This window comes from Symphodus melops (genome assembly GCF_947650265.1).
Source record: "Symphodus melops genome assembly, chromosome: 10".
In the NCBI taxonomy this organism is placed as follows: domain Eukaryota; kingdom Metazoa; phylum Chordata; class Actinopteri; order Labriformes; family Labridae; genus Symphodus; species Symphodus melops.
The window spans coordinates 3,936,020-3,949,136 of NC_136700.1; the positions used below are offsets into that span (position 1 = coordinate 3,936,020).

General features: G+C 42.2%; 1 protein-coding gene across 4 annotated transcripts in view; it reads right to left on the reverse strand.

Annotated features, from left to right (window-relative positions):
• tenm4 (teneurin transmembrane protein 4) overlaps positions 1-13,117 on the reverse strand; it is a 133,059-nt gene that overhangs the window by 10,155 nt on the left and 109,787 nt on the right. For all 4 annotated transcript variants that reach the window (XM_079354480.1, XM_079354479.1, XM_079354478.1 and 1 more), the window contains 4 exons: positions 10,738-11,615; positions 6,741-6,913; positions 3,827-4,062; positions 12-308 (listed from right to left, as the gene is read on the reverse strand). In XM_079354480.1, the coding sequence (XP_079210606.1) occupies positions 12-308; positions 3,827-4,062; positions 6,741-6,913; positions 10,738-11,615 (1,584 nt within the window). The remainder of the gene's footprint in view (positions 1-11; positions 309-3,826; positions 4,063-6,740; positions 6,914-10,737; positions 11,616-13,117) is intronic.

The window sequence follows — 13,117 nt, forward strand, 5'->3', positions numbered from 1 at the left end:
CCATTTCATACCTTCTCCAGGTAAGTGTAGCTCCACGATTTACCATCAGCAAATATTTGGGAGGTGATTCTGCCGTTCTGGTCATACTCCATGCGTACAGACATGGTTCCTCTTTGGATACCTGCCACATGCCCTCCAGGGGAATAGGTGACATTGACTCCATTAAGGCGACTGCTTGGTGCCCACAGGGTGGGCCGCCCGGCGTGGTCATAGTGGATGCGCAATGTGAACTTCCTGTGGTCATCATAGACCTTTTCAGTCCTGGTGATTCGATCAAAGTCCAATGACAACAAGTTCCTGTTGTGAACCTAAAGCAGAGGAAGCAGAGGATTAGACAAATCAATACGAGCCCAGCAGCATCACCTAGAGGGAATACATATGTTGGAAATGTTTGAGGTGAGTGGGTGCACTGCACTTCTGAGGAGGAACCCTTATGAGGAGAGCTTTAATCACACGGTGATTATTTTATATTCTCCTTTTCATAGCTTTTAATTACAAGAGAGGCACTGTATCTCAGGTCTGCAGGAGCCATTGAAGTGATGAAATTATAAGAATTACCATATTTCTTTGTTTGCGTAAAAATTCTGCAGAGTCTTAGTGGGAGTATGCCTATTCATGCAAGAAACATTAGAGCCACATTGATCATTAAATTCATTTTCACAGCTTACTGAAAAGAATTACCAGGAGCAGATGACTCTCATTTTATTTAGCCATTTCTGTAAATTGGAAAAGTGGACAAAAAAAAATAAATCTATTTTTCCTCCCATGTGACTCAGAACATTGTTTAAATGACACTTCACATTTTTGCCTCTTTTGAATGCATGAGGCTGCACAATGTGACCCTTGGCTTTCCTATGATCAGAGCCAAAAGACATTGCTCTGAAGAGTGTAATCCTTGAGGCCATGTTCAGGTCAGCAAAGTCGAAACTGCTGCCAGGCTTTATGTGTGAGACAGCTCCTGTGCTGCAGCCAAAAAAAGATCAACCAACAGACCTACAGGAACATTACGTCTCTCAGTCAGCAGCCTTTGTAGGCAAAAAGGAAAAGAGGAAAATAAATCAAATCAGGAGGAGAACATGCCCTGAGGGGAGAGGCCAGAGCATATCTTCAAACATACGATCACTTCAAACACCATGTGGAAGATTTGTGCGAATAGTTGTCGAGCGTATGTGGCATTTCAAACAGCAACAACCTCTCAGATTCTGCGTTATTTTCATTTTCTTTATTAATGAACATCCTTTTTGTTTTATTTCTGCTTTTGTTTGGCTTGATAAAAATGCTTGGCAAAGCTTGAAAACATTTGAGCTCCGAGGGATGCTTCTGGCTTCTTTCCAAACATGCTACAGAGCAGGTCGCAGAGGGCTTATTGAGAAGCCTCACTTTTTCAATCTCACATTGAGAAAAGCATGCTTAGGTCTCTCATCTGTGAAGGGACAATTACACCAGAGGCAATTAACGTCACTGATACCTAATTGAGAGGATTACTGAGCGTGGAGATGGGGAGGTCCAATGGATCTCGGAATAAGACCAGGGGCGCGGGGCATGGGTGTGTGTGTGTGTGTGTGTGTATAGGACCCATTAGTTAGCTTCTCTTTACTTTAACTTACTGTCAAAACAACTGATAGAATGCACTGCAATCAACAAGTTACGATCTAAAATTGCAATAGCAAATGAAAGTTATTCCTTAACGACACAGATTCTTAAAGATATTATGCTCTGATAATTCCTGAAACAGTGAAACACTGTGCTTCAGACCCATTCATAAGCTTCAGATGTTTGCTGTCTGTCCACAAAAAAAGACACTATTGACATTGCTTTCATCATAAAATCAAGTATAAGAGAAGGAGGGCGTTCCAACGCGAGAATCTAGTTTGCTGAAAACTCAGCAGGGTGGAAATAGCTCTCGCAGTAGACATCCCATGATCCCTTGAGAATGGAAACCCACTCATGAGGAATTATTTTAAATTGGACATTCCCTCCAAAAGGAAACCTCAAAGAATGTAGATGTGTAGAGACTGAGAGTATCACAGTGCTTTAGATCTACACTCTTAAATATTTAACTGTCACTATCAGAAAACATTACAGCAACATCTGATCTCTCAATCATTATCAATGATATTGTTTCGGGGTCAAATGACAATCTCAATCTGTCATGTTACAAGTGAGCCTGTTTTTAGTGGTGCCATGAATAATTCAACATTCACTTTGTTTTCTTCACTGCTTCAGTTTTGTTTGCTTACACATTGTAATCAAAGAAAAGCCTGTGTATCCTTTTATTTACTTCTGACTCGTACCTCTTTTGAACAAGCAGTCTGACATTTTAAGACATTTTAAAGGCACTGAAATGCGAACGCAAAGATCCGCTGTTTTTAATTTCCACTTGAAGTGGGTCGTGTTTTGTGTAGAATGGTTCTGTCATTTCTTAACATTTTCAAACTAAACAACCCGGAGAATCTAAAGGACCAGTCAATGGGCTCTGACACCGTGAATCATGAACAGTGCAGGCCGGGAGGGGTGAGCCTGAGAGACACGTGTCTCTGTGGACGGGGTAAACTGAGGACCCTCAGTGACCTGTTTAGCCCCAAGCCCTGATTGCACAATACAAAGACAACATGCACACGTAGTACCACATTGGTACGTTTCTTCTCATCTTTGCTCATTCCCAGCACCGGAGAGACGCGCGAAGTCTCACAGTTGTTCCTCATGCTCCGTTTCTCATGCATTCCTCTATTCTGTTCTGTATTCGAGACCCCCGCCTCCCTGTCCACTGCCACACACTTATCCACCCACCCACGTAATATCACTTGACATGCCGCTCAAGGTCGCTCAATGATTCCAGCTCAGTCCATCCCCTCTGTTCTTGCCATTAGGCTGCTCCCATTTCCGATCTCACCCCTGGGGCCATTGTCTGAAACATACATTAGAAGCTTTCGCTCCCAGAGGGACGACAGGGCCATTAAATGAACAGCCAATGACAGACAAAGTGGCACCTCCCCATTAGCTGTGTCACCTCCCAGACAATGTGGAAGACAACTTAACCAACATTGTTATTTCACTTACAAAGCCAAGAAAAACAATTCAAGCCAATCAATCTGGATATATTTCTTTAAGATGCCCTTTGTGCTCAGAGTCATTTCCAGCGGTAAACACTACGTACGGTCTAATCTAACAAGTGTTTCTTTATAAAAAGAAACCAGTTGATATACTGCGTGTAACTAGGTCATCTTTCAAGATCAGTTTACTGAGGCCAATTCCCAAGTCATATAGCTCTCTGAATTAAAACACAAAAAGTTAGTACAACACAGAGTCCAATGTATCTAATCTACTCATGTATCATGAAGACCAAAAATACACTTTCATTTATAAATGGAAAGGATTTTAGCAGTTTACTCTGGCTGCTACAGGTAAGGGTGAGAAGGTCACATAGAATCCAGGTAAACCATGAAACACATCTGTGCGGCTTCAAACACAACACAGAAGCGTCTAGCTGCGGGGCGACGTTTTTTCAACTCAAATTAAAACGGTGTAAAAGGATACAGTATGAGAGACGAAGAATAGCATCAAAGCGGTCACATAAAAAGCCGTATTCTACAAGTGTCTAAGTGTAAAAGACACCTATGTGCTAACCTACACCTCAGACTGAAAGTGAGGAATGAAGAATTCTCATTTACTCAGTCAATTCGGACATAAAAGAGGAAGCTGAAATTGAATGTCAATTTGAAGATGATAGAAACTTCCTCCATCCATCCTTTATTAGTCACCCTGTGGCCTTCTTTTATTCTACAAAAGTGGGCATGAGTTCCTTTTAACAGTGACGTATGCTTACCCTTAATCTGCGTCCATACACAGTCACCTGGCCACGAGCCTGCTCCTTCCTCTGTCTCCACTCCACCAGGTTGAGGCCGTTATCGATAGCCAGGGTTACATTCCTCTTGCTGACTGTGGGGTTGGTTGTGCCAGCCAGAAGGTGAGGCTCGGTGTGCAAGGACACCTCCATACCGTTAGCCAGCACCAGCCGCAGTGAGCCATCCAGACCAATGAAATAGCTGTTCCGAACTTGATCTGAAGATGAAAAAGGGACACGGGGAAAAACAATTATGATTAGAATAAGAAAGAGAGAAGAACTATCAGTGTGTCTAGTAAATCTAATATTCATCCCACTGAGACTTAAACATAATGACCCTAAAATGGCTGCTCAGCAAAAAGAAAGCCTTTCGCAGCAGTATTTAACTGAACCCCTGCAATAATGCTAGGTCTGTGACAACAAAGATCAATAGTGTGAGGCTTCACAGCGCCAGTAAAGTAAAGTTTTACAGCTGTTGCAGCAGCCTCCAGGATATGGGGGAATGAAAACTATCAAGGCTGCTAGCTTGCCTGTGGCCACGTAGAGGGCAGGGTGAGCACGCACACCCACACAAACACAGACACACACTCACAAAGGATAAATCTGAGCCTGTCTGTTACTGTCCCTAGGTGACGACAGCCTGTGTTCCAGCTCCAGACCAGTGACTAATGTTTCCACTGAGCGTCTCGTGTACATTCGTCAGTGAATGCCTCCTCCTTGCCTCCTGCCACTAGAGTGACAAAGTCAGGATGAATATTATTCTCATTAAGAACAGTGGGAAATTAATGGCTTGTAAAACACTACATTAATTAGCTGACCCATTTAACAGGGGAAAAAAAAAAATCAAAACAAGAATATAATTTCCTTGCGTCGTGTGTAAGCAGCTGAGGCGATTTCTTTAATCTGCTCAGAGAAAAGCAACAACCATCACAAGAAGATGTTTGGTTTCTTTTCGAATGCGCTGAGCACCACAGGATGTGTTGTGCTGCTGAGACATCACAAACAGGCAGAGGAGGCAGGGCTGACCTTGTACTGGCCCTTACCTCTCTCCATCACACAGACACTCCAGGGGTTGACCAAAGGTCTCTGGGACAGACCCAACCTTAGGAAGGCCTCGGAGACCAGATGAGGATTGAAATAATGCTGAACTGCAGAGTTCAGACTAATGCATGCATGCAGGTCAGCAGGGGATGTATCTGCTAAGCCCTGACCTTTAAGGGGGCTGGACTCAGCTTAAACAACACATATAATGGAACAGTGGACCTGTCAATCATCATAACAATCACCTTTTCAGTTATGTATTATGGGCGAGGATGTTTTTTGTGTTATAGATTCATGATGACAATGACAGCAGTTTGCATTAATATCATTAGGTCTGTTTTACACTCATATACAGTACATACATCGTTTTCAATAGAATACTTCTTTACCCCTTCCTAATGATGCCACACAGGTTTAAATGGACCAGGTGTATCACATTTATAACATCTCACTCTATATTATCGATTGGGTTATCATATTAACTCAATTGAACTCTTAAAGCTCACCCATTGGAGGAAAACCAGATGAAAGGATTTCTGTGTTATGTGATCACCTAGTTGCCAGCTTACACAGGAGACAATAGTGAATTAATTAACAGGAGAGTTCCTGGCGCCGCTCTTCTCTCAAGCAGATGTCTAAGACAAGGTCACAATGTGGAGGTGACCAGTCCAGTAACATCAACAGAAACCGGAGAGTGTCATCTTGTGTTTCAGACAAAGCTTTGGAGTGAGTCCTCGGGGCCAGAAGGTGGAGGACATGTTCATTTCCAAACGAAGGTGTAAGAGGGGGAGATTATGTGGGTGTGGCCGTCTTTTAAAGCAGAAGTAGGTCCAGACAGTTCAAAGCCATCAACCGGTAATCAATGAAGCATTGAGTCGGGAACAAAACATGTAATCAGAATGCCTAAATGTTTGAGACAAATCACTGGGACTAAGCCACAACATCAGTCCACCCTCTGCCTGCATCCCTCTAATTACATTTCCTAAATCTACCTTGTGCAGCCACCAGCAGCGCTTTATAAATTGTGTTTTGTGACAGGAAGTCAATATATGTTTCCATTCTGGTAAATGGAAGTTGCACAACACATTATATCCAACCAACAAGAAGCAACAAATAGCACACTGCTGTGTGGAAGCTCTGCCACTGACATGTAAAGAGACACACATTTTGTATTAACCCTAGAGACTAGCCAAAAGTCAACAGTGAAGTTTCTGTTCAGAAACAATGTCCTTGATACTCAGGACAGAATTAACTACCTTCTGCATTGTCCCACTTAAAGCTTGTGATCAGCCAAGATAGCAACAGGCCACGTCATTCCTTCATACTGAACAAAGGCCACACCAGAAAGGTCTCCCCTGTGGGCTCCTGTCTCAGGTGCATCTCCTGGTACGAGGGACCTCCTCTGAGATACAGTCCTCAGAGATTATGAAACATGAGCAGACAAGTCTTGTGCGACACTTATTTGTATTGGAACTCCCTACAAGGAGTTCTTGCCCTGTCAACACAACTTCCGTAATACTAATAATGACAAAAAGCTATAACACACAACATGTTGGTTAAACCGGTCATATTCAATCACCTACCAATCATTGAGACACACTCTCTTCAATAAGACTGAAAACTTTGCACTTTTTTTCTTCTGATGATAAACAAATACGTCAAAGTGTGCAGCATGCAGACATTCCTGCAATGATATTTTCGAAACTTGATTGTAGTTCAGCACCGAAGACAAACAGCAGAACCAACAAGGTTATTGATGTTGAAGAAAACATGTCAAGTCTTTAGAGCTTTCATTGCCACTTAACACCTTCAAACTTGCATGCTCCTGTGGTGAGCACCACTCAAAGAAACTCACCCTGCATGAGTGTGTAGAAGGTTCCAGAGGCTGACAGGTTTGTGGTGACGGTGATATCCTCTTTGTTTGAACCCTCTGTTTGGATGCGTACCGAGCTGTCTGCGTCTGTACGGTAGCTGCTCACTCGGCCCGTAGGGTAAGTGATGTTAGTCAGACGCCCATAACTGTCATACCTACAAAGAAATACATTGATGTGAGCCAAAGAAGGGGAGAAAAAGAGCATGTCATCTTGAACTGTGTATAAACAGGAACTATAGCAGAATCATAAATAGTTTTGTGGCACAACATTTGCTCAGGCTTGTTCAGGTTTGTTAAATCAAGAGGGAGCATCCTAATCAATGCATGCAGGTCAGGTCTTCATAAATGCATGTTGGTAAATGTTACTAATGACTGTCATCTTGGGTTCCCTGTGATTAAGAAATGCTATCTAGGATAAAGTGTTTTAGTGATAATTACAAGAAGAAATTGGGATTTTTTAATGTAGAGTCTGATATTTCCCTGTGATGTCACATTTTATAAAAATGTTTGAACACAAGCACTAAACACAGCAACAAATCCATCAGAGCTGGCAGCCCGAGGAAATAAAAGTCAAATATTTCAGCTGAGATCACTGAAGTATGACCAACTCAACTTTTACAAAGTGTGCAGCGATGTCTGTTGCAGTCACTATTCATAAATGAATAGTGTGTACACCAACAAGTTAAACAAGTGGAACTTTTAATAGGACGTCGTTGTAGCGTTAACGTGACTCAGTTTGTAAATCACGTCGAACAAAGAATGGAAGTGCACAATGTAAAAATGCACAACTGTTGCCAAGGAAACACTGTTATGGCCAAGACAAGAAAGCACACACCTTTTCACTGCTTATTAGCTTAAAAGATTAGTGATATCACGGAATCTCATTGTACCCTCGATAAAATAGGAGCAGTGAAGTGCGACTCCTTGGAGGTCTGCAGCATCTCTCCGGCCTACAAATCAGGCAGCTCGTCACAAACAGGAACACGAGTGGCCAGACTGTTTCATTTTGCCCAGGGAACACATCAGCATAGAACAATTTAAAATCTCTCAGGTTGTCAGTGTTCCACAATTGGAGTGAGTGAACGGTACATTACTTAGAATGAAGACTTCTATCTGCGCAGTGAATACAGATTGGAAAGGCCTCTTCAATGTTGCTGCCTGCTGTAATAAAGCCTCTAATAAATGAGATGGCGGTGCTGGTTTACGGATATTTCCTCAGCGCTGCCATCTCAAATATCCAATATGGAAAGGAAGAGTGGGAGAGGAATCATCTTCCAGAGATAAATGTTATCTGATCTCAACTATACAAGGGGCTGGGATTCAAGACGCATTTTAACTCAAGTCTTCAAATTCAGGAAATACTTAATAGCAGATCTTAGGCGTTTTTTAAAATTGGCTCTATTTTATCAGCTCGATGTTCCTCCATTTCCATCGTACAGTCAAAGTTTTTGCAAGAAAGCAATAGAGGTGATCCGCACTCTAGTTGAAACTGATCAAACACTGGACAAGGAGAATTTTTCCTGTTAGCCTTCAACTCTGCAGAGAGCAAAAAGACAGTCCACAAGATAGAAATCTCATTCTACAGCGACACTGCATGCCCCAGCTTGGTCACTGACCCAAACTCTTGCTTTCTCAATTAAGGCCTTGAGCTCGAGACTTTCCCCAGGCTTCACCGCTGAGCACTAATGGCTCTTGCCTGCTTCAACTCAGCCGCCTATTAGCTTGCTTTCTGTGGACAAGAGGGGCATGCGGGGGCAGGGTGCTCAGTGGTAGGAGAGGACTACTTTACCCCTGGATAGCCAAAAGTCCATTCAGATCGCATCACCTCTGTGTCACATACTAGCTCTCTGACCTTTCACGCTGGGACACAACAATAGACCGGACACTTCACATCAGCGTCCCCTCTAGCATACCTAACCTCACTTTCATGACTTATTCTCATATTTCTGCTTCCTCTTGCTGCTGGAGAATTTCAGAACACATCTGCCTGATGACTGTGAAGTAGTCTGAAGACAAAACATCATGTCATTTGTTCCTCATAACATGCTTATAAAATTAAAATATTGATGTAATAAACCAACCTAATAACATTCTGCTCTACCCAGAGACAAAAGCCCATTTGTTTCTAAATAAAAGCATTACTGGCCTGTTAATTGAAGGCCAAGTCAACAATTAAGCCACCACTGAAATGCTAAATTATCGAATAGATTTACCGTAACCCTTGGGCATAATCAGTTATCATTACAAAGAAAGCATTAGGAGGTTAGCAGAGCATCTGCGGATATACTAAATGTCAAGGCTGATAAGGTTGCCAAGGGTTACATCAGAGAGGCTGTGGAGCCGATGTCCTTTGTTCGAAGTACATGTTCATGTTTTGTTTCTGCATTCATCCAAATGATTATAAATGTATCGTCTCCATGTAAAAGAAGCGGACACACATTAATTAAAATGGGTAAAATGTTTAGAAGTGCACTTTGTTGAGCAGAGATAAATAGAGGGTCTTTTTCAATTCCGTTGCTCAATTATGGTTTTGACCCTCAGGCGGTGGAGTGACCTTCAAAGCTAATTACCGTATTCAGGAAAAACAAACTCTCTTCATCAGCTCTAAATGAAACACATAAGATCTGGTTGGTAGGTAAATGTGAACTGAAACTGATGTGCTGCACAGTTTATAGCTTTTGCTCATTTCAAACTCTCTTGAAAAGAAATGTATTAGTGTTACATCCACAACTTAGCTCTATTGTTTCTCTAGTGTTTGTTTGTAAACATGTTTTTCTTTTTTCAAAATAATTTACTGTCGTGAAATGGAAACTGAGGTATTTATTCTTTCGGACGACCTTCAGTAGAATTTTACATTGATGCACTGATTCTTCAAAAAATGATTGTTGAGAGATGAGCGAAATCTATCTTCTTCAAACAAGCCCTTCAGATCAATGGTGTTAAAATACACCTCTCTTCTCTTAATACAGTGCAAAAAAGTATTCTCAGACCTGATATTAAAATCAGCCATTGTAGAGGATTGCAAAAAGGAATAATTCAGATTTCCACCCACCCACTGGATTTGTCGAAGCCGTAGGCAATTCACTCTACCTTGAGAAATGCAGATGAAACCGTCTCAGATGACATCCAAATCAAACACAGGTGATAAATGTCTGCTCAGATTAAACAGAGCGTCTGATTATGTGTCAGAGTGTTATATTCCTCCAGTGAGGTGTAACAGATGTCTGACCAGCCAATCTGCTTAATCACACTTTTTTTTTGGAATGACAAGCTGTAAGCACGGTATCCCTCGATACAGTATATTAAGCTAAGGGACAGATTGCTTCATAGACGCCACATGAACATGAAATCAGAAGCTTCAATGCAGCAGTACGTGGGAGCGTTTTGAATTTTTCCTTCATCATGTGCGGTTTGCCTGCATCAGTTACCACCGCTTGCTTTTCTATTTTGCATAAATCACAGAGTCCTGTGACAATCCTATGGGTTTGGTGAAGCTTGCCAGAAGATGTACAGTATGTTTTTCCTGAACCTCTCCGCTTCAAGAAATGATGGTGTGCCGCCTGTCACTGTAAGTAAGGTTGAAGATGAGGAACATATGATCCAGTAATCCTATTTGGTATGATAACAGCAAATAGGATTACATCGATACTTTAACAGGTCTTGTACTGTGAGTGATATAGACATCAAGGCGTACAGAGGTAGTTTATGTGCCTAAACTTTAATGTCACAGATATCCTGTGTTCTCGACATTCACTCGCTAAGTTAAGCACCTTAGCATTTGGTGCTACTAAGAATCTAAAGTTTCCATTTCAGATTGTGCTGAAGTGATAGGAGATTTAAGAGATTTAAATGATCTTTTGAGGTGCTCTGTCTCTCTCGGGTAAGGCAGAAATCTATTGTCAGCTCAACTGGGATTCAGACTCTGGGTATCAGGATTACAAAGGTGGTTTGCAAATGAATGTTTCTTCACATTACTTACTCAAAGAATGTTGTCCATCCGTATTCATTAGTCTTAGTTGCTAAAAGTCCTGAGCTTCCATGGTAGGTCATAACAGCGAGTTCTTGACCCTGGGCGGCGACAGTTTTCAGTGCGTTGTTGGTACCGATGGTGAACCAGAACGTCTGTCCATCAGGGACCATCAGCCACAGTGGCAGTCCTGTTGTATCTCGTCGGATGATCACTGTGTTTTTGTTCTTATCAGTAATGCTGCTTAGATCTCCTGCTCCTGTGTAGGTCAGATTGTAGAGATGGTCTCCTGTAGTAAGACTTTGTGTGAAAATGTGGCTGCCGTTGGAGTCAAATAGGTAGAGTTCATCATTAATGGGCGAGGACACCTCGTACATGCTGAGGGGATTCAGATAGGGCTTGTTTCTGCGCACATAGCGGATACGAATGTTTCCGAGATCTGCGATATAAAGTTCTCCATCTGGACACACTGCCAGAGATGAGGGTGCATTCAGTTTAGCATCTTTGGCATAGCCTTCATCCCCAGAGTAGCAATCACAGTTGGCGTCATTCTTGCAGTCGCAGCCACTCGGTGCCCCTGCAACCAAGGAGATCTCTCCATTGGTGGACACCTGTCGTACTCTGTTTATTTTCTTTTCATCTGACTCAGCGATGTACAAAATGCCGTTGTGGGACACAGCCAGGGCATTGGCGGACTCCAGGGTGGCATGGATGGCCACTTTACTCATGAGGAAGTGGTCGATCCCGGGCACTTGGCAGTGCATCGGCCGGCCTGCGACAATACGGACCTGATGGTTTTCTGAGATCTGGAGGACTACATTATTGTCCAGGACGTACAGGGAGTTATCCATGGGACTCACTGCCAGGTCTGTGGGCCACTCAAGACGCACCTGGAAGGGAAAAAAACACCAAGAACATCAGCCTCAGGTCAGAAAAACAGGCCATGGTCTTATTGATCCACCCATTTTTCACTTTATCAGAGGAACACAGTCCCACAAGGGAAGAATCATTGAGAATTTCTTTCAAAAAATACAGGCTGCTGTGAAAAAGGTAGGCTGCCTCATAGTTTACCTAGAGGGCACAAACACTTTTTGAACGGTTTATTATCTGATAAGGATGAAAATAGCAGCTGGTGTACCATGAAAAGAGGAAACGCAAAAACACGACTGTTTCGATCAAAGATGATAACGGTGGCTGTGGCGAAGGGCAGAACAAGGGGAGATCATTCAAATAATCAAATAATTTGATTAACTGAAAAAGACACTGCAATCGATCATGAAGAACCTGGACACCCAAGGACTGGGCATCCACATCCTTCACCTCTACAGAGATACTGTTTTTCCTTACTTTAGGTTATTAATTTTGTAATGACAAGCGATTGCTTTAAGTCCTTGAAAAGACACAGAAGAACACTTACGAAAATGAAAGTCTAACCTGCCTCTTCCCTCCTAAATCATCACTTATTGTTGTGCAAACAATGCATCAGGCTTTTAACAAATTGGAATGATTGGATTCATCCAATTTACCGCTCTCCCTCTCACTTGAGGTCCCATAGGGATTCCTAAGGAACATGATATGAAGTGCCATATTTCAATAGAGGCCTTGGAGCAGCAACAAAAGGAGACTGATTAAAGTCGGGACAGAATTCAAAAACTTGTTCAGATTTGTTGTCACATATTAGATGAGAGAGCAGCCTTGACATTGTTTGAAATACTTTGTCCTATGACTCAGAAATTGAAAGTGATTATGTTTATGGACACATTTATTGTTGACTATGTTTAAGCTAATAGAGAAGATAAATATATAAAAATAAAGAAAGAAAGGTAAAAGAAATGAACTAATGCATCACCTTGAGTTCATTGTCTGAGTGTTTAGCAAAGAGCCTTTTTGTTATCAGTTTTATTTACCAGCTAATGACATATTTCTTATTTTGATAATGCTGATGCAACTGTAAACTGCCAGGAGGACCATTATTGAAATGTATGTAAACTCCTGGCACTGGTCATGTTCTTGAATCCCTGAAACTCCTTTCAAACCAGGCTCTTTTCCAGCTTTGAATGAGGAACATTGCTCATGCCCCCCCCCCCCCCCCCCCCCTCCAAATAAAGAGGAGGTTTATATAATAGGACATTTCTTTGGCCTCATACAACAAACAGTACACAGGCCGTGGATGCATGTCGTCTTTCAGTTAGCAGAAAATGCATTTACTTGGGAAATGAAGGGCAGACTTTCAATTTCTTAAAACCTATTTCTTGTCAACACTGGTGGTTTAATATTTTATGAGCCAGAGTGTGGAGTGGCTCGGGGGAGCTGCCTGTAAGGAGGTTTTCACGCCACTCTGACTGATGAGGGGATATTTTCCCGAGCTGCTGTCCCATATGCTGTAACCCGA